We start from the raw sequence: 20,206 nt of genomic DNA on the forward strand, positions 1-20,206 counted from the left end.
ACGTAGCCATTGTCTTGTAAAACCAGTTGCTGTAATCATTTGCAGGTGCTTTCCCAGTCCCTAACTTGATCCAGTCTCCAGACCAGGGAGATCCTCTGCGTCTGCACCTCGGCTGCGCGGCGCCTCTGTAGCAGTTCCTTTGCATAGGGAAGCTAAGCAGTGATACTGATTCCACTCATCATCATTAAAATGTGACCATACTCCCCCACGTCTTGCGAAATCCCATATTTTCCGCCAAGGAAGGGACTGTATGGCCCATCGATCAGGGCCCAGTACTCTTGATTCGCCTTCAGGCGGTCTTAAAGCTTCCTAGTGAAGCCCGTCTGTGCTTAAAATATGAGGGAAATAGAAGTAGCGTTTTCATCCTCGCCCTCTTCCCACTAGGTGATGGTGAAAGGATGAGTCTGAAAGAAATAGAACAGACCAACAGATGGAACTGTAAGACAGATCTGCTCTCCAGTACTTACCCTCCACGCCCTCAGCAGAGTAAGTGTGATGTGCATGATGTCCTCTGCATGCGGACTCATTGTCATCCGTACTGATTTCCATCTCATCACAAAATTGCGATATATAATGCGAACCACCTGAAAAAGTGTGGTGGTGGAAAAGGCGGTGAGGCATGTGGCTACGAACCACTGCAGCTTCGTGGAATTCAGTGGGAGGTGTTTCCAAATAGCGTAGAGGCCAACGAGGGCAAAGACAAGATGAGTGTATAGGAATGCCTTGTAGATCCGGCGCTTCACCATCAGTATAAACAATAGGGACAATAGCATGCAACCTCCCTAGGTTGGATCAGCAAACTGGACGGAATGGAAGGGAGTAAACTTCTGGCAAGCTTGACACACCACGAGGCCACTAAAGTGAGTATGGTTGGAAGTATTAAATCTGATACTCTGGCTGGCAATCGCGACATATACAGTAGCCTCAACCACAGACAGCAGACTGGTGATTCAGTGGACAAATCTATATGTCTTAAGCATTACACCCAGCAGTCTTGCTGGATACTCATGAACCCCAGAGAGAAAGAGGGGAAAGAGGAGGCTCAAGGAGATCTGTGCAGCACAATTAGAAGCTTGTGAGAGAGTATCAATTTAGAATAAGTTACAGAAAGTGGTACCAGCCAGAAATAGGATCAAGAAAATAATCTGCAGTGGAGAGAGGGAGTCGATTCCCAGGAGCCTCACTGGAAGCCTAGGGTAGATAAAGTAACTCAGGAGTATGTGATGGATGCTGCGATTGCCCAAGCAAGAAATCATGTTGGTCATGCACGAAGGGACAATACAGACACAGACTAGACAATGAAGAACCAGGCTTGCCAGGGCAGCCCCAAGGGCTAAGAAATAGATGGTTTCCACAGCTCCCATAGTCCCTTACAGGTGACAATACAGGTCTGATGAAGTTCAGTACCAGCAGCAGGACTGGGAAGTAGGGTGTATTTATAGTGATTGCTGTGGACAGCGTGCAAAGGCTATTAGTAGGTATTTAAGATACACCAGGGGTTGGCTCGTTTCAGACGAGATCCATACAGAATATGACCACTATTCCACCAGAGTATGGTCACTGCCATCATCATTGCCGCCATCCATCGCACTGGCACCCGTACCCTGAGGAGCACCATTATCTTCGCCCATCTGTCCTATGTCGGTCCAGACTTCCTCATCGAGTTCTAGGAGGCCTAGTCGCGCCGGGTTTTGCAAACACTCAAGCAAGTGGAGGAAATAAAGTAACAGCTGAATCAGATCCTTGCGTTCGTCCTCCGTCATTCGAGTACGAATTACATGGTACGCATACAGATACTCAAGACAGGGGTAGAGTCCTTCCTGCTTTCCATTTAGCTTAGAAAAAAGGAGATAATGTGATTCTAGACTCACCAGGCGTTGATTGGGCGGCAGCCAGGAGCGTTGTTCGCAGGATTTGAACATACAGACAGTATTCTCGTGTTCCATGAGAATGTAGACCTTGCACGTGTGGAAGAGAGACAAGTTGAAGGCGTCATTGATAAGACAGTCAATCTTCTCCTCTAGGGAAGAAGGTTGGTGACGATTGTAGCCGGCCATTTTCAGATATGTTTGTTCCTTGCAAGGAGATCTCAATAGGGCTCGACGCAGGCCCTTTTATGCAGCCCTGGGTGGCAAGAGGACGTCAAGACCTTGGATGGATATTCTATTACTGGTAGGAACAGTGGTTTATGTTCCACTAGACTTAAATTTCTTTTTCTATACATTATCCAATAACATCTTGATATTTCAATTTCCTACAAGGACCTCGCTAGTATACATCCAGTAGGAGTCATAAAGTACGATCTTTAGGTCCGTGGGCCGGTCTCGGCCCGAACCTGTCCTAGAATACACACTTGTTTGCTTGGAGGCAACCCTGTGGATGAAGGTTTACGCTTACCCTGCCTTTCCCCTAATAGGATCTCGTCTCCTCCGCAATGCTGGTTGCAACTACCCCAAATTTCAACCTAGAATGTGTTCGGGAATGGAGCCCCACTGCCCCAAAAATGCGATGATCCTCGTCAAAAATACGAGCATCGTAGCACCCATCATGAAAGAACCACGATAGCCACTGGGTGATCACTCCTAGCATGGAATCCGGTCCAAAGAGTAATCGGGGCAGCCAGGAGAGTGCAGATCATCTACATTCATAGAAAATCCGGCGGGCGAGACGATCGAACATCTGGGAGCAAATGGCGATGTCCCACTCCATTCCTATCATGCTAAGGGTGATCAATCCACCTAGACCAGGTTAGTTTATGATCATCTACCATAACAAAGAATCAAAAGTGGAGCGCCTCGCCACTTCAGGCGCTAGACAGGTGTAGACAGGTGGTGGTTCGCCCAGAATGGTTTTAAAAGAGACAGGCCAATATACCCGAGCTGGGGCCAACTACTAAGTCCATAAGGTCACACAACTTGCATTCTCGACCCAGTCTCTCCTGAATCAGAATTAGATACTCCAGAGGAATAACCCCACGCACGCCACCACCATCAACCGCCAAGATGGTCGGGTACATAGTCGGAGGCAATACATCGACCACTAGTTCCTCTTGTGAGAGGCACAGCAAGCACATGGATAGAGTAAACTGATATTCCATGTCCGCAGCCAGGTTACCAAATAACTGCGCGTAGGTATCACAAATTGCATGATGGCATCGCTGGCAGTGCTGTGCACACCAGACAAGGCAATAGAGACAGATCCATTGAGACTTGATCTGCCTGAGCTCGTGACACAATGACATAAGCGTTTCCTGTCTGAGATCCAGAGAAGCTTTAGTTAAGGTAGATATGACATGGAACCCCTAGATAAATTCTCGCTCCACTAGACCTATTAGGCCTTTGATTGGCAGGCCAGGGAGCTGGAAGTTTCCGGAAATGCCGGTCTCTTTGTTAAAGGACTTTTGCTCACCACCTGTGGCTACCCTCTTATAGGCCTGGCAACTTTTCATAAGAGGGGCGCGATATAGGGTTCTAAACACAACCCGTGGCTCCAGCACTAGCAAGTAATTGGCAGGAGGGAAGAGTTTTTATTATTGGTTTTCCTTTTTTTCTTTTTTTTCATTCAACGCGATTAGAAGAGAATGGGCAACATACACATCATTCCAGGAACATAATGGTCCATAAGGAGGGCGGATGCTACAACCTGGGCTAGTGTATTGAATGAGCATCCTCCCTGAAGGCCGATTTCCTAGAAATGTGCGAGATGGTGATGCAGTCCAGGCGCCACAGGGAAGGCTAGTCTCATCACCTTAACCAGGTCAAAATGCGATTCCATTGCAAATGCCCTGAGGGCTGCCTGAAATAGTGCCCCCAGATGCTGGGTGGTGAATTGACACTAGTTCATACAATGAAGAGCTTGCATGGAGCTCTGCTGGTCCTTAATGAAAAGACAGAGCCTCTTATACTGGATTGTTTCGGGCAGTTTGCCATCTAAGTGAATAATATTTAGGGAGGAAAAGGACTCATGCAGCTGTCGTCGATCCATTCTGTTCAGTTGTTGGTAAAACTGCGTGATTTTATTAGATACTGTTGTGTCGGGACTGGCCTCCTCCAATACCACAATGACCTTGGGCCGAACCGCTAGGGGAACGCCGGTCGGCGATCCTGTTCTCATGACACCCACCAAATATTGTGCCACTGCGGCTAGATCCTGGAAATTAATGACAAAGATATAGATGAGATCAGCAAACGGAACAACAAGATGAGAATAGACTGTTTGTACAGTGGATAGTGTGGACATAGGACTGCCAGGAACGAGGTGATCACCAGGCAGGACGTGCAGTGGCTGGCCTAAGGTGGGTTCACCAACATCTCCATCAGCAAACAATAACAGCTCATTGGTCTCAGCAGAAAGCGTCTCACAATGCAAACCAATACTAGCACGAGAAGCCGTTCTTCAGATGTTATTGTGGGGGAAGATGGCTTGAAGGGCATTGTCTTTCATTTTACCTCCAAGAAAAATGGAGAGGGCTGGATATTGCTGCTCCGGCTAGGGGAGCTCTGAGATCAACCTGGCCAGGCATCCATGATCCCGCATGAACACACCTTTCTGGCCAGCATGGATCTCCAGCCAGCTACTATTAATCTTCCGGGACATTCTCCAGACTTCTGCTCTGTCTCTCATGGATAAGTCCTTTTTGTTAGGATGTATCCTTCCTCGAGCACAACCATTTAATTTTATAGTCACTCACCATATTATTTGCTTCATCCCTAATAACAGAGCAGGAGTTTCACCCTATCTAGTTTATAATGACTAGTGATTGGTTTTCTTTAGTATTTTTCCTTTGTTCGGTCTGGACCGTGTTCCTCACATTATTGATATGGAATAAGACTAAGTTGTAGTGACTCTGACCATTCAAAGTCCAGCAAGCCTTATCTTATTTTGGATAAACTTAGCGGAACCCTTTGATCATAACCATGACAAATACCTCGCGACTAGGCTTTGACAGTGTCTGTATCGTACTTTTGCTTCATTAAGTGTCTATTATTTATGGCTAACTTATGTAACTGACAGCTGCACCGCATAGATGCAATGTTAATCCCTGCATGCACAATTGAGAGTGCCATGTGTAGGGTCGCAAAATGATGCGTGGACGACCCGTGCTATAAATAGACAGAAACAACATCGATTGCCTCGAAAAATAAAAATTGACTTTCTTTTTCCCACAACATGTTCAGCTGGTTAACTAACTTCCATGATTTATACTAACTCCAGGGTTCTGACAGTGACTCTGTTGCCTTTAATACTAATTTTGCTTCTGATGAGCTGTCCCTTGACCAGCCTAATGTTATCTCGGACAGAGACAACACTACATCCCATGGAGCCCAGGTTAGACCACAGTTGGCTTCCTCCATGCAAAACAGGGGAAATGTGTCATGACTTGAGCCTGTGCAGAGAGAAGAGATAATGGCGTCTATGTAAGCCTAACTACTTACACAAAAGCAGTCCTGCTCTGACAAGATGAGATAGCCCCCTTGATCATGATGTGGGGCGTAGGCAAGAAACTGAGTAAGTGCTTTGCGGCCAGCCATTGTTGAGCATATGCTGAATGGATTCCTTAATGAGGCCTTGTTGAAGACAACATTTGGCACCATGGCCATGGAGATGATATGTCAAAAACTTCCTTAGATATGCTCTGACCTCCAGAGGCAGGAAGAATTAATCAGGAGTCTTCTGTTGTCTGATTGGCATTATGGGGAGTTGATTCGATCCCTTCAGATGGCCTTTGACGCGGCTCTGCTCACTAGTCCTTGCAGTTCCTCATGCGACTGCGAGAGAATGATGATTATTAGGCTGCCAAGCGGAGATGGGGATGGATATTTTCCCCTGCTACCACCACTGAGCGGCATAGAAGCAGTCTCTTGGTCCCAAGGGGTCGGGCAGGGAAGAAACCTGGAATGAAGAGTGACTAGGAGAGCTTGTAAGGTGTAGCCGTTGAAACAGAGAATAAGAATAGTAATAGTGCTATGAATATGGTCTATTGTGGCATAGCTTCTATAATATTGAGGCCTGAGATATACATTCTATGTATCCGTCATCGTTTCCTGTGTACCATCGATGAAGACTTTGATAATTGGGTTTAATATTAACATGCAAATTCTAATTATCAGCTAAGGTCTCTGGACAAAGGTCACCCTAAACTCACTCTCTGGATTTCACAGGACATCCCATGAAGTGATGAACATAGGGATGTTGTCAGGGCGCCAATTATAGTATTGGATTGTAATCTTGACCTTGGTCCCTTCATTTCACTTAGGCGGGAAGAACTTAAGACGCAACTTCTGACAGATATTCTTGATTTGATTTCCGGCACTGGCAACAGGCTTCTCTAGGGAGTGAGGCATATTCCTGTGTTTTTAACATAGCTTTAAGCTAAGTCTTAATCCCACAATGAATGTTTTAAAGTCTCATAAACTAGATACAAAAGTCCTGCAATACGCCCTCCAAGGTCCTTGGGCTCTGCCTTTGGAAAGCTCCAAACAGAGCACCTGATGCAAGAGAACAAGATAGCGTACTATATCGAGCAAATGCTGGAGAGATTTCCGCTTATGCGCAGCAAGGGATACTCTCACCCTGGCCATTCGGCTGATCGCTTGTTTCAACCCAGCTATCTGCATGCTACTGGCAAATCCTGCGCCAAATGTGATTCCTCAGCGGAGATTAGCCGCGAACCACGACTAGACGATAGCCCTGTGATCCATTATGGAACCATCGCATCCGGTAATACGGTCGTCAAAGACGCACTTACACGAGACTCGATTCGAGACAGACATGGTGCGATATGCCTAGAGATGGAGGCAGCAGGGTTAATGAATAATTTCCCTTGTATCGTCATCCGTGGCATCTCAGATTACGCCGATTCCCATAAGAATGACCGCTGGCAGCCATTTGCCGCTGCTACAGCCGCTGCTTGCGCAAAGGAGTTTCTGGAACATGTACAGCCCAAGGCTATTGAGGCCGAGCCTGCAGCTAAAGATATCCTGTATCAAGGTAAAGCATGAATTGCACGGATGAGTCCTTATATCTGACCTGTAAGATGACGATAAATCTAGTCCATGACGATGTGGCCGAAATCAGAGAACTTGTCATGACCGAACATTCTCGACGTATTCTCGATTGGATCACCGAGTTAGACTTTGACCGTCAGCATAACGACAACTTAAAATCAAGGCTTGAAGGGACAGGTCTCTGGCTCCTACAGTCGGAGGAATTCAAACAGTGGATCAGCCGACCTCAACAAACACTGTTCTGCCCCGGAATCCCAGGAGCTGGAAAGACGATCCTGTCCTCAATTGTAGTGGAACACCTAAGAACAAAGTTTCTGGATGATCCAAAGTACGCATTGCGTGCTTGTTTTGCAGTTATCAACCAAGCTTCCAACAAGCTACACTAGATTTCTTACTGAGTCTTCTCAGACAACTTGCGATCAAAGGCTCAACCGTCCTCCCGAAACAGATGTACAAAAGCCACACAGGCAATAAAACACGCCCGAGTGTCAAGGATATTCTGCCCGAGCTATCACGAACCGCGCGGTCATTTCGGAGAATTTTCATTGTGATCGATGCCTTGGATGAATACTGTTCTTCAAACCCAAACGAGCTGCAGGACTTACTCTCGGCCTTATTCACCTTTCAGAAAGACGGGCCGGTAAATATCTTCGCAACCTCTCGTCCTAACTCGGAGATTATGTCACAGTTCGAGGGATGCATCCAAAGGGAAATCCGCGCGCAAGACGACGATATCTTAAGATATGTAAACACAACGCTACCTACCTTACTCCGGTCAAAGATCTCGCGGTATCCCAGTGTTCAAGACGAGGTTCGTCGTGAGGTGGTGAAGAGCGCAGATGGAATGTAAGCTACTAAAGCCCTGCCCCATAGATTATTTATCTGACCGCAACCGAACTTTGATCAAGGTTCTTACTCGCCACATTACACATGGACCATTTGAAGGGGTATCTTACTGTGGGTGACCTCCAAGAAGCTCTCGGTCACTTGCCCCGTGGGAGGGCCGGACTGGGGAAAGCCATGATCACGCAATTGACAGAATTAAATCCCAATCTGAACCGTGTTATCAAATGGCAGTCAAAGTTCTGTATTGGTTGACGTACTGCAAGCGAGCGCTCTTTGCCAAAGAGCTTCAACATGCGCTTGGGACTCGGTCTGGCAAGAGCGATTTGGACCGGAACCTCTTGCCGGATATTGACATTATTGATTCAGTGTGCGCGGGCTTGGTTGTTCTCGATCAAAACACCGGACTAATTCGCTTGGTTCACTACACAACGAAGGAGTATCTCTTGGGGCATCCTGCTTTATGCAATTCAGAAGCAGACATTGCCCAGACATCCATCACATATCTTTCCTTCGCGTCTTTCTCCAGCGGATGCTCTACAAGCCGTATTGATTATAAGCGCCGGCAACAGCTCTATCCTCTTCATCATTACTGTGCAAAGTATTGGGCAGTACATGCCTCAGCGGCTCTAGGTACATCGAAAGAATTAATGACGCATATCGTTACATTTTTGGAGAAAGGATCAAATTTGCATGCGGCTGGGCAAGTTATGCTGGTCCGTTCTGTCCTAGGTAATGGACTGGATTTGGCTGGCGATTGGCTACAGTTTATTCCGCATCCATTGACAAAGGTACATATCGCAGCTAGTGGCGGTTTAACAAGCATCATTACCGAGTATATACGTCGAAATGAGGAGGTGGACATTCGAGACCCCGATGGCAGAAAGCCGCTTGCCTATGCTGCTAAAGCCGGCCATCTTGACATTACCAGAGTTCTTCTCGAATCAAAGCGTGTCGATCCTGACTCGAAGGATAAGGACGGCCGGACACCTCTATTACTTGCAGCTTCTGGGGAATATAAAGAGGTAGTCCACGTTCTCATCCAATACGGGGCATGCCCAAATCATAAGGATAGATTTGGTTACAATGCATTAGGTGCTGCTGCTGCGTCTGGGGATATTGAGACAATGCGGCTTCTACTTGATCACGGCGCTCAAATCAATCAGCGGTATCCATATTATCATGAATATGACGGTACTCCTCTAATGAACGCCTGGCGTTCGGGAAATACGGATGCTGTTATATTTCTCCTGGAAAGGGGAGCAGATCTCGACTTCCATAATGGTGGCGGGGTCACGATTCTATCAGAAGTATCACGCAATAATGATGAAGAGGTAGTAAAGCTACTTCTTGAAATGGGAGTCCAGGTTGACCCCAAAGACCATTTTGGCGCCACACCCCTTGCATACGCTGTAGAAAAGGGGTTTCTTGGAATAACAGAGAAGCTTATCAAGGCTGGTGCTGATGTCAACATGCAAAATCATCACGGACAGAGCGTGCTTATGGTGGCATGCGAGTCGGCAGAAAGCAATGAGGAAATCATCCATGAGTTACTTCACCATGGCGCCAATCCAAACATGCAGGACAGTTCTTTGGAGACCCCTCTCTCAATATCCACTAAACATGGATCTCTGGGTGTGGTGAAACTCTTATTTGATAAGGGAGCCGACCCAAATATCCGAGGTAAGCGTGGGGAGACAGCATTATTCGGGGCAGCAGAAGAGGGGCATGGAGACCTAATCAACACTCTTCTGCACAGTAAAGCAGATCCGCATATCTGCAACGAGGCCTTTCAGACTGCATTGTTTTGTGCTGTGAGAAAAGGACATGTCTCTGTTGTCAATCTTCTACTTGATGCGGGATCGGATGTCCACGCTCAAGATATTGCTGGGAACACTCCGCTTTTCTATGCTGCGTCAAGTGGGAGTGAAGAGGTCGTAAGATTGCTGCTGGAGAAGGGCGCACAAATTGATCATCGAAATGCATTGCAGGAGACAGCGCTTTTCTTCGCAGCCCGATATGGGCGGACAGCAGTTGCCAACCTTTTAATAGAGGCCGGTGCCACCCCAGATCCGAGAAACCTCATCATGGAGTCACCTTTGATATACGTAGCCGGCTGCCTTCTCCATATCCCTTCCTGCCCCAGCAAAAGAACACTGGATTACAGTTCTGTGGTGACCCTTCTCCTCGAAACGGAGCTGATCCCAATCCTCGATACAACCCAACTTTCCAATCAAAGTCACAATTTGAGTCGTGGGAGGTTCTATGGTCTTCTCCAATTCATCGTCTTCGCATGCCACCTCGTTTGCAGAATGCCTGTTGCGAGGCTGCGCGCCACATATGGAAGTCTCGTGTTCAGGAATATGATGATGAGCAAATCCTTATCTTTCTGGAGCGTCTGATATACCAAGGCAGCACACATTTCCAAAATTTATGGAGAAAAGGGAAAGCAACCCCGTTCCTTTGGGCTGTAAGGGGACGCCACATTGACCTAGTTACGAGGCTTCTCAGGGCTGGAGTGAGCATAGAGATCCAAGACAAGAGTCGCACAGATATTTTCATAGAAGCTGTTGAATCCGGAAACACACTTGTCGCCGAGCTGTTGCTCGACGACTTAGTCGATCCATCAACTGCGACTTCACAAGTATCGTCCATGGTTTTGCATTGGGATGCAAAAATGAAAGCCACTGCAAGAAATGAACCTCACACGGCAAAGCTTCTATCACAAGACCATGGGGACAATCTCGCCTGTGATTCTTCCGAAGATGGTGATGAATCTGACATCTGCAAAGAGTGCAGAATTAGTGGCACAGCATGCTCGGATGAAACAAACCGGTTGGTTAAGCGACAGAAAATATGAAGTCGGCATCGCCAAGGAATTGCACTTACTCTATTCGGTGCTGAAGAATCTAATTATGTCTGAGTTGGTCATGGAAAGGCAATATGTACCTGTCTTTTACAGTTAGTTACGATGTACGATCTCGAGGAGAATTGGGATACTCTACTTGCATTGTTCGTACCTATCCACTGAAGCAACACTTCATCTATTATTATACTAAAGCGTCCGCAATAAACTCTGTACAATGATTCCTGACAACCTCCCCATGACCTCCCTAAGCAATCGGGCCAAAAAAGCTAAACTTGCCTGCGGGGTCATACTTCTTCTTCAAAGCCCGCAGACGGTCCTGGCGCCACTGCTCACTGCCGTACCACTGCCGCGGCGTCTCATCGCCATAGGCATAGTTGACATACGCGCCAATCTCCTTGAGCCCACTAGCCTGGAAAAGGACCTGACGAAGCTGATTTCCCAGCTGCGCAGCGTCATTGTCGCGCTCCGGGCCGGCAGGCGCGTAGGTGATCAGCGGCGCGGCAAGGAGGTTCTCATTTCGGAAGGCAAAGGCACTGGACTTGCTGTTGACAGCCCGGACACCTTGCATGGAGTAGCCCTCGAACATGAAGATGGAGTTGTTGAACGCCGAGGACCCGCGGGTGGCGGCGGCGAAGATGTCGTATGCCTTCTTCTGGGCGGGGACGTTGTACCCTTCGAGATAGATGGGGAAGCGAGGGTTGACCAGCCCGGCCTTTTGGCATGGGGGCGAGGTCGTGGCGATGCCGGTCCATCCGGCGAGGTCAGTGTAGCTTCCTCCGATGGATTCAGCGGATAGCGGGCCGATGTCGTGGAAGGGCTTAGTGTAGGCTGGGTCGACTGTCTTGACGCCTTCCTGGATGATGTAGAATAGGATGACGGGCTAGGGCTGTCAGAAACAAGCGACAACTCGTGGATAGGGTCTATAATACTTACATTGTTCGGGTCAGCGGTGGGGATGTTGAGCCAGTATGACCAGTTGATGAGATCCACGGGCTGAGTGCCGTTCTTAAGGAGGTGCTCGTTGGCGGCCTGGTAGACGGCCTCAACTTTATCACCGCTGAAGATGAGCGTGTCGATTGCCCAGTCGGCGTGCTGGATATCGTAGATCTTGGTGGTCACAGAGGTCACAATGCCAAAGTTGTGACCTGCTCCGTTCAGAGCCCACCAGAGGTCGGACCGTGCGTCAACCGTCTTCAAGCTGCCGTTGGCCAGGACGATATTGGCTGAGACGAACTGATCTGCGACCAGCCCATGGTGTCCCTGAAGCCATCCATGTCCACCTCCAAGGGCAGGTCCCAGGTAGCTGACGCATTCGCATGTACCTGTCACAGTTTGCTTTCCCGCCGACCAAAGCTGGTCGGTGACGGTTTTGGAGATGGTACCTCCCCCGATCTTGGCGGTTTTCCCATCCTTGGAGATTTCCACGCTGCTCAACTGGTTGAGGTAGATCTCGATGCCATGGTCCATCTTGCCAAGGGTGGTAATGGCTCCATGCACGCCATTGTACGCCAGGAAGGGCAAGTTTTTTTTGTTGGCGTATTTCACCTATCACCAGTTAGCGATCCATACCCATTATCAATGGAGAAAAATGAGAGAGAATAGTAGAGGCAAGGACAACACACCGTCTCAACAACATCGTTCTCCGTCCCCGGAACCACGACAACATTCACTTTGGGGGCATCCAGAACAGACCACCGTGTGGACGCCTGCTCGAACTCAGTCGACCCTGGGAAATAGATCTTGCCAGTACTCGACAGCTTCTCTCCCAGCTCCTTCAAGTCAGCATCTCCGCGTGGACAGATGCCTCCGAGATCACAGGCGACGGGCACTGATAAGCAGGATGCGGGTACAGCCGAGGCAGCGAGGGCTGCAACAGCCTCAATTCTAAGCCAACGCATTGGACGGGCAGCAAGAAGAAAGTTTGACTCGAAACAGAGGGAGGAAAAATGAGAAGGATTTCAGATAAAGAGAAATGCACGATTGATTGGTCTCGACCGAGCGCCTAGGGTTACATTAAGTACAGGGGCATGTCGCATTTTAACCCCTCGTTCGGGATAGAGTACATCCTTGGCTATTGCAGGTGGCATGAGGGTGCAGGTACCAATTAATCAGAGTTCATTTAATGGGCGCAAGGGATTGGTGAATCCATCCTAAACCCTGTCGCATCCCTGCTAGGCTGCTTCTAGGCGCTGGAGAACCTAACGAGATCGGGTATCGTCATAGACCGAATCCTGGACACTGATCCGCATAGCTCCGACGCCCTGCCAGCATTAGATGAACTCGGCAATGACCACGACCGGCATACGAAGGGGCCAAAAATATACTTTTTCTAATTTTCTGGTCTTCTTGTTCGATAATATTCTTTCGCTTATTTTTATTCTTGTCGTACATAGGAAAGCTAAGTCCGATGTTGTTACTCTACGTTCTCGTCAACCCGCCAGTTGGCCATGCTGGGCCGGACGCTTCGTTTCTCTAAATGTCGACCGATTCTGCCGCAGACGAAGCTGCTCAGGCAGCCTTGTACAAGTCCACGGTTGAGCACTGGACGCTGTATGCAATTGGGGTTACGGTGACCCTACTCCGGACGTACGCCCGGGTGAGAGCCGTGGGATTCAGACACTTACAAGCCGAAGACTTGCTTGTGTGGGTTGGAATTGTTCGTGATACGCTCTTCGATATATGTCAATCATTTGCTAATGCCTATTCTGAGCAGGTATTCTACACGGCACAGACAGCGCTTGCGTACAGCGTGGGCCATGTCGCACATGGCCTCGCGAATAATGGCTTGACCGACGCTCAACGGGCTGCACTGTCCCCTGATGATCCAGAATACCGAGCGGCGTATGTCTAGTCTCGAAGAGTACAGAGGATGCGACCGAGCTCACACGTATACAGGGTAATTGGCTCGAAAATTCAAGTCGCTGGGTGGACTACATATTCGGTGTTGATGTGGTCGCTCAAGTTGTCCATGCTGGCATTCTACCTTCGACTTACAGTAAGTCTTCCAGGACTTTTTTTTAATTGCAATTGGTACTCATGCGCTCGACAGGATGGTCTTGGTCAGCGGTATCGCAATCCCATCTATGTTGGGTTCGGTCTTGTCATCGGAACATTCCTCGTCAGCGTGATCACCATCTTCGCGGCTTGCCGGCCATTCCACAAGTACTGGCAGATCAACCCAGATCCTGGGAGTAAGTTCACTTTGATTGCGACCTCATTCGATCAATTGTTCGCTGACAACTCCTCTCCTAGATGCCTGCCAGGCCGCCATATCCAGACCGATCATCTGGGCCTCCTTTGCATCCAACGTGTCCACCGATATCTACCTCATCTTAATCCCCATCCCCATGCTCTGGAGATCCCGCCTAAAACTCATGAAAAAGATCGCCGCGACCGTTGTCTTCGGCGCTGGACTGTTCGTGCTCGTGTGCGCTATCCTAAAGAGCGTGTTTGTCTTGGTGGTAAGTCGTGATGTCACATTTGCCACCCCCAGCCGAAAGCTAACACGCATACCCGCAGGACCCCGTAGATGGCGCACAGCTGGCCGGCGAATGGGGAAACAGGGAGGCCTTTGTCGCAGTGGTTACTACCAATCTTCCCATGATCTTCCATCTCTTTCGATCCTGGCTCTCGCGACTCTTTGGCACCGCGTTCGGCAGCTCCCAGAAGACATACAAATTTCCCAGCGGGTTTCAGACTATCGGTGGCGGTGCTGGTGAGTCCTTTAGCCGGAATCGTCGGGGTCCGCCCACGGTTCATCCTATCAGCGCCAACTTGACCTTCAGCGAGAGTGAGGAGCGGATAGTTGACGATGTGAAGATGAATAACTTGGAGGCGCTTGGTACACCCGGCACTGGTCGTGACCATCCTCCCGGTGGCATTGTAGTGTCTAATCAAATTGAGATCACCCATGAGAATAGAAACAGCCATCTTGGTGGGAGTGATCAGCCTCGTGGGGGGAATTGGTGATCAAATATAGAAGTGAGATTAATAGACCAACAGTCATGAAACGATATATTCTACAACCATGCAATTTTATTCAACGTAGTCTCAATCTCGAATTGACAGTTGTAACTGGCAGTGGAAGACCCAGAGATCGTATTAGGCTTATCGTCAGAATCTGAGCGACAGTGTCCTTCGACCTCCGAAGGTCCGCATCGGGATGAGGACGTTTCCCAAGGGGCACACCAGAAGAGAATGTCAGGAGCTGCCAAGACGTGAAGTGCAATAATATTGAATCTCAAATAGCCGTATCTAACACGCTGCACGTAACTAATGATAGACAGATGCGCGCTTCTAGTGACAACGGGTCGCAAGACAACAATTTGGATGCAATACATAACCGATCAATTCTGTACTCCCAACTCCCATGCATCTGACAATTGCGCAGTGGACGTCAGGTAGGAAGCATCTGGGATATCAATCGTTGCCTTCGCTGATCCATTTAGTGTTAATGGCCGGCCTACAGCCTGACACTTGGGGACACCTGGAACGATGAAGAAAGGAACTGGATTCGCCGACTTTCCTATCCCGATACGGACATCTTCTCATTTGCTTCTCTGTTATCAACCGACAAATTCTTCTCCAGCGTGGAATACTATTGGTGCGATGAACTACGGAGTTGCTGTTCTGGGGTGCCATGGCTGCTAGTTGTGACCCCAGATCGACACAAGGAACAGCAATACTGGCCTACATATCAACAAAGACTGTATAGGACCTGTACCAGGTCGAGAGAATGAGGGAATGGCTAGAAAACCGGACGCTGCTAGATATACTGAGTGCTCTGCTCGGAATCAATTCAATGTTGGAGGAGGTCTTTCAAGAGGTGGCGGATCTTGAACTTGTGACTCTTTCAAAAGTACCGAAGACATTCATGAACTGATGACATTTTCCTGAGATCAGGCAATCTGTGTTTCACAAGTGCCAATGACTACTGCAAAGGAAAAGAGCACATGCGTGATAGTCTAAAGGTTTATACTCATACAATGGAAAAGCCGGATGATCGAAGTCATAGCAGTTCCATTTGTTTAACGATTTAACAATTACTTTACCACCCATCCCGGGCAATCTTCATGCCTCAAAGCCAACACAGGTGTAAGTATAGATATCAACCGTGCTGGCATTGTTTACTCTTCCACCAGTCACCAAAGGAGCATCACCTGAGACACATAGAGCCCGCCGGCGACTTCAACACCTCAGCAGCAATACATTCTTCGCGACAGATTAGATATTGTCGTTTCCATCCGAGATACATATATCAAACGGCAGGCCGACACCACAGTAAGCATCCTCGTTAAAGCTGCTGACCAAGCCCAACTTCAACCACCCATTCCAGGTGCCGCCATGATCCAGACGCAAGCACTGGGTGCCGCAGATTTTCCCATGCGCCGCGTTGCGGATGTACTCGGCGATAGCACCTTGAATAGTAGATTCCTGCACCGTCGCATCACACTGCTGGCCAGTAGCATAGAACGACCAGTTGACATTATCGAAAGTACCAGTCAAATGTCGACAACTCTGTTGGTCCGAAAGGCCCCTGATCAGGGTTGGAAGTCCCAGGAAATAGCCGAGAATATCCAAAATGCCCAGACATAATAGCACGAAGAGTAGTACGACGAGTATGCCGTGACACACATTGATAAGGGTGCGCTTGTCAGGAGCTCGCCTTTGATGCCAGTCTAGGGCAAGCATGACGCAGACGTCGACATTGGTACGAAGCAGGTTACTCGGAGCACAGTCTTCTTGAAAAACGTAGTACTGGATGGCTGTGAGAGCGATAGCACTGTGTAGGAGAATCGGGAAAAAATATCGGTCGCACAAGATATGGAAGGCGTGGGAGCCAGGCATCGGGAGAGACGATTTCGATGCTGTTGATGCCATGAATGCTGCCTGGGCTTCGTTTGATGATGCGAGGAGCTCTAAGTTGTGATGAATCAGTCCTTAGTGAACTAGTAACTCGTCGGAATTGCAGTGGATCAGAGTCGACTGCTGCGAGGAAATAAGAGAGTATTGGAGAAGTCTCTGTTAGAGAGTTTGCAAGTACCAAGTCTGATTAAGAGTGCGATATACAATGGTTCAAAACAGACTGGAGGTAGCTATAGTGCAGTTTCCCAGTTGAGAAGTCTCGCCTGCTTGGACAGCATCTTGCACTGATTCATCTGCAGTTTGGCGGTATGTGATAGTAGTAGTTGCCTTTACTGCTTCTCTTTCCCAATGTAGCCCGCAGCACAAGCCAGCTAGGACCAATGATCATGGTGTGGCAGGTTGGCTCCAGGCTGCTCATGATTGAGTGCATGAGAATTCACAGGGCATCCCCAAGAGATACTACGCCCGTCACTTGGCGTGCCTTGGGAGCCTATGTAACTTCAGCTTCCAGGATATAGGAGCTGGATTCCTCTTGGATCGGTGAACCAGAGTGTCTATGTGTCAATCCCGGCCAATAACCAAATGGTTGCCTCGGGGTCTCACGGATTGTAGACTGTTCAAGACGGAAGCGCATCAAACACAATTGTAGACGAGCTTGATGAGTTGCAGCCGAGGATTCATTCGTAACCACGCATCTGATCAAAGGCTCATGTTTCAGCCAGCCCCATCTGTCGAAATGCCATCTGTTGTGGAGCAACACTTGACCTTCTATAGGTATACTTCATTCAGAAATCAGGTCTGTCTACCAATCAGTCTTTATGAATATCTAGTTCGCAGTCTTTATAGAACCAGCAGTGAAGAAAGTTCTTGCCGCATCCGATGGCCCCGTTGTCTCAAGCAGTGATTCCTCCACCGTCTGTTCTATCTCATGCTGTGACACTTCCTTCCTCCTTTCGGTTCTTGGCCATGCACCCCTTTATTGCCGGACGTGGTACCCTTGCGAGAAGCCTCTCATTATGTCTGAGTATGTTACTGAGAACTACTCGTCTCAGAAACTGCAATCCAGCCCTCCGTAAATTGAATAGAATGCTTGATGTTTGGGTAATTGGCACTCGCTGCCGCCGGGACGACGTAGTGGTTGGCACAATGATTGGAAAGGGGGTGGAGTGCCGACGAGGACGCCCAACAGTCAGCCGGATCCTCATAGGATGAAAAGGGGATACGCTATGTAGCATGAGGTAAAGAGATTTGATTATAGAAACAGATGAAGTGGACAGCATGGTTCTATGAGACGGACAACTGGAATACACAACATTCAGAGGTTCTAATCTATACACGGTAACTCTCCTCGTCAATCTTTGCAAGTGTCGACTCAGCCAGCTTCCCATCCTTCAATCCGTAGAGATTCTGAAACGACATGATCATCGGTTTCCATTTATCGGGATCGATTCTGTTCGCATATCCAGCAAGTCGCAGTTCGTCCATAACATAGGTCCTTACGATCTTAACCTCAATGGCCATGACGCACCCCTGCAACTCGACCGGTCCGTCTTGGAAAAGCTCATGGATATCAACGACCTCAGCTTCCATTTGAACGGGACACTCCTGGATCCGCGGAGGCTGTACAAGATGCGAAGATTCTGGTGTCAATCCCGCGATGCCGAACTTGTCTTTCTCGTATCGATAGCCTCGCTGGGCCTTGCTTGCCGGCACGTCTTTGGTGCCAGTTATTCGCGCCAGAGCATTAACACATTGGACCATATCATCGCCCGGAAGATTGAGCACGCACTGTCGCGTGCGGATGATGTTGGCGATTGTCTGTGAACTCCGTCCCAGCCCTAGGACGGCACGATTTCCCAACCACCAGGCGGATGATATAGGCGCGATGTTCGGCGTTCCGTCTTCGTTGACCGTGGTCACAAGAACGACCGGGGTGCCCCAGTAGAAGATGGCAGGCGAGATGACCGAATGTCCCATAATGTTGTGCAGGCAGTCAAACGAGCAATTGAATGGCTGTTGGAGGAATTGAACAAGAATGGTGAGCATCGATTTTTATCCCGATGCTCTTGTTTTGAGGTTATATACACAAGTAAAAACTGGCTCAAACTGAGCAATTTGATTGGTCATATCAATGTCAGAGTCTTGTTATTTCCCTTTGGTGTTGACGGTGCCGATTGTGGATTCTCGTATCATTCATCACTGGCCAATTTGACAGCAAGCCATCCATATTTCCCCAGAACCGGGATAGAGGATAATGATATATCAGCTTAGTACTGACACTCCATTGCCTTAATCTAACGATTTAGAAACAAGGCACATTCACACCCGGACATACCGAGAATAGTGATATTGCCACTCTCCACGCGGACCTTGAAGCTCGAGTGGATAGCCATCAAAGAAGCCTTTGGGGCCGAGCAACATCACTTTTCTCATCCATAGGCATACCCACATCAAGAACTCTGAATCACTTCGACGGTTCACCCCTGTCCATCACCATCATCATCCCAAGCTCCTTCGGTGCCGATTCCACAAACCCATTCTTCGCATACAGCTTTCTCCCGGGTGGATCAGCAAGCAGATTCACATACGGCTTCCCCTCTGGTGCTTCACTGCGAATCTTCGCCAGAAGCGTCTTGAGAATGATATCTCCCAATCCTTTCCGCTGATGATCAGGCAGGACGGCCATGTCGGCGATATGGAAATACCAACCCCCATCGCCGATAATGCGGCCCATCCCCACGGGAGTCGATGTTCCTGATGATTCGTCTTCGAATGTCACGTAGCAGCCGTACCAGCTGCCCTGGGCCACGGCAGTTGCCTGTGCCTTGGTCTTGGGGGTGAGACCTGAAGCGGCGCGGAGGTGGAGATAATCTGACACTGCGGGGTAGCCATCATGAAGACGGTAGTTGGGAGGGAGTGGTGAAATGGAGGAAGACATATTTAAATTTGATTCCTATATCAGAATGGATTGGTCTGAATCATATACTCTGTATTGTTCATGAGTGTTGCTTGAATATTAATACTGCGACGGCAGCAGGCAACAGTAGGCAACGATGCCGCCAATCAGTGCCAAGACAGTCTCATTATGGACCGTTAACATCAACACCTGGAATACCTCAAGTGCGTCAGATACATGAAGAATTACATTATCCGTTGTATACAGACATGGTTACCAGTATAGGCATTTAATTTATCATGTCAGCGTTCTCTCCAGGGGTTGTGGATGCAAAAACTTTCAGGATGCCTAGATAGCGTCCTGGACAATGCATCAAAATATATTTCTCGCCATTGGCTTCACATAGCAGAACACTGCTCAACATAGGCACGATTTTGCTTCTGGAATAAGTTGCAATGTCTTCGTTCTTGATTTCTTTTGTTTTTACAGCACCTAGCATAATCTAATACTATACTGACATCCAATGCAACTGGCCTGATGAAGTGAGCTTCGAGATGGCGTCAAAGCATAGTCAAACACGCAGATATCAGTTTCTAGAAGACTTTTTCTGCAGTTCCATGACAGGCTTGGCCATGCTTGGTAGTCCTCAATCCGTCAACTCCCTGCGTGTGTCTCAACTTGCATACTCGGAGGGTCCTTCAGTTCACCAGTATCACCAGTGTGGCT

General features: G+C 48.5%; 8 protein-coding genes across 8 annotated transcripts; 3 read left to right on the forward strand and 5 right to left on the reverse strand.

Annotated features, from left to right (window-relative positions):
- Positions 1 to 1,538: 1,538 nt before the first annotated feature.
- NFIA_001620 (uncharacterized protein) lies at positions 1,539 to 2,057 on the reverse strand (the record flags this gene model as incomplete). The annotated part of the gene is made up of 2 exons (XM_001258709.1): positions 1,539 to 1,820; positions 1,872 to 2,057. 2 exons carry the CDS (start codon positions 2,055 to 2,057, stop codon positions 1,539 to 1,541), a joined length of 468 nt encoding a protein of 155 aa, XP_001258710.1.
- Positions 2,058 to 6,491: 4,434 nt separating this feature from the next.
- Positions 6,492 to 7,857, forward strand: NFIA_001630 (uncharacterized protein; the record flags this gene model as incomplete). The annotated part of the gene is made up of 3 exons (XM_001258710.1): positions 6,492 to 6,990; positions 7,053 to 7,335; positions 7,416 to 7,857. The coding sequence occupies 3 exons, from the start codon at positions 6,492 to 6,494 to the stop codon at positions 7,855 to 7,857; spliced, it is 1,224 nt and encodes a 407-aa protein (XP_001258711.1).
- Positions 7,858 to 8,077: 220 nt separating this feature from the next.
- On the forward strand, positions 8,078 to 10,252 carry NFIA_001640 (ankyrin repeat domain-containing protein; the record flags this gene model as incomplete). Its single annotated transcript, XM_001258711.1, has 1 exon — positions 8,078 to 10,252. The coding sequence occupies one exon, from the start codon at positions 8,078 to 8,080 to the stop codon at positions 10,250 to 10,252; it is 2,175 nt and encodes a 724-aa protein (XP_001258712.1).
- Positions 10,253 to 10,963: 711 nt separating this feature from the next.
- NFIA_001650 (putative FAD-dependent oxygenase) lies at positions 10,964 to 12,617 on the reverse strand (the record flags this gene model as incomplete). Its single annotated transcript, XM_001258712.1, has 3 exons — positions 10,964 to 11,599; positions 11,653 to 12,264; positions 12,342 to 12,617. The coding sequence occupies 3 exons, from the start codon at positions 12,615 to 12,617 to the stop codon at positions 10,964 to 10,966; spliced, it is 1,524 nt and encodes a 507-aa protein (XP_001258713.1).
- Positions 12,618 to 13,195: 578 nt separating this feature from the next.
- NFIA_001660 (uncharacterized protein) lies at positions 13,196 to 14,688 on the forward strand (the record flags this gene model as incomplete). The annotated part of the gene is made up of 6 exons (XM_001258713.1): positions 13,196 to 13,375; positions 13,433 to 13,560; positions 13,615 to 13,714; positions 13,769 to 13,910; positions 13,972 to 14,180; positions 14,239 to 14,688. The coding sequence occupies 6 exons, from the start codon at positions 13,196 to 13,198 to the stop codon at positions 14,686 to 14,688; spliced, it is 1,209 nt and encodes a 402-aa protein (XP_001258714.1).
- Positions 14,689 to 15,942: 1,254 nt separating this feature from the next.
- On the reverse strand, positions 15,943 to 16,599 carry NFIA_001670 (uncharacterized protein; the record flags this gene model as incomplete). The annotated part of the gene is made up of 1 exon (XM_001258714.1): positions 15,943 to 16,599. The coding sequence occupies one exon, from the start codon at positions 16,597 to 16,599 to the stop codon at positions 15,943 to 15,945; it is 657 nt and encodes a 218-aa protein (XP_001258715.1).
- A 1,314-nt stretch (positions 16,600 to 17,913) lies between these two features.
- Positions 17,914 to 18,561, reverse strand: NFIA_001680 (flavin reductase family protein; the record flags this gene model as incomplete). Its single annotated transcript, XM_001258715.1, has 1 exon — positions 17,914 to 18,561. One exon carries the CDS (start codon positions 18,559 to 18,561, stop codon positions 17,914 to 17,916), a length of 648 nt encoding a protein of 215 aa, XP_001258716.1.
- A 487-nt stretch (positions 18,562 to 19,048) lies between these two features.
- On the reverse strand, positions 19,049 to 19,522 carry NFIA_001690 (GNAT family N-acetyltransferase; the record flags this gene model as incomplete). Its single annotated transcript, XM_001258716.1, has 1 exon — positions 19,049 to 19,522. The coding sequence occupies one exon, from the start codon at positions 19,520 to 19,522 to the stop codon at positions 19,049 to 19,051; it is 474 nt and encodes a 157-aa protein (XP_001258717.1).
- Between the last annotated feature and the right edge of the window lie 684 nt (positions 19,523 to 20,206).

The sequence above is a fragment of the Aspergillus fischeri genome, genomic scaffold (genome assembly GCF_000149645.3).
Source record: "Aspergillus fischeri NRRL 181 1099437636265 genomic scaffold, whole genome shotgun sequence".
Taxonomy (NCBI): Eukaryota; Fungi; Ascomycota; class Eurotiomycetes; order Eurotiales; family Aspergillaceae; genus Aspergillus; species Aspergillus fischeri.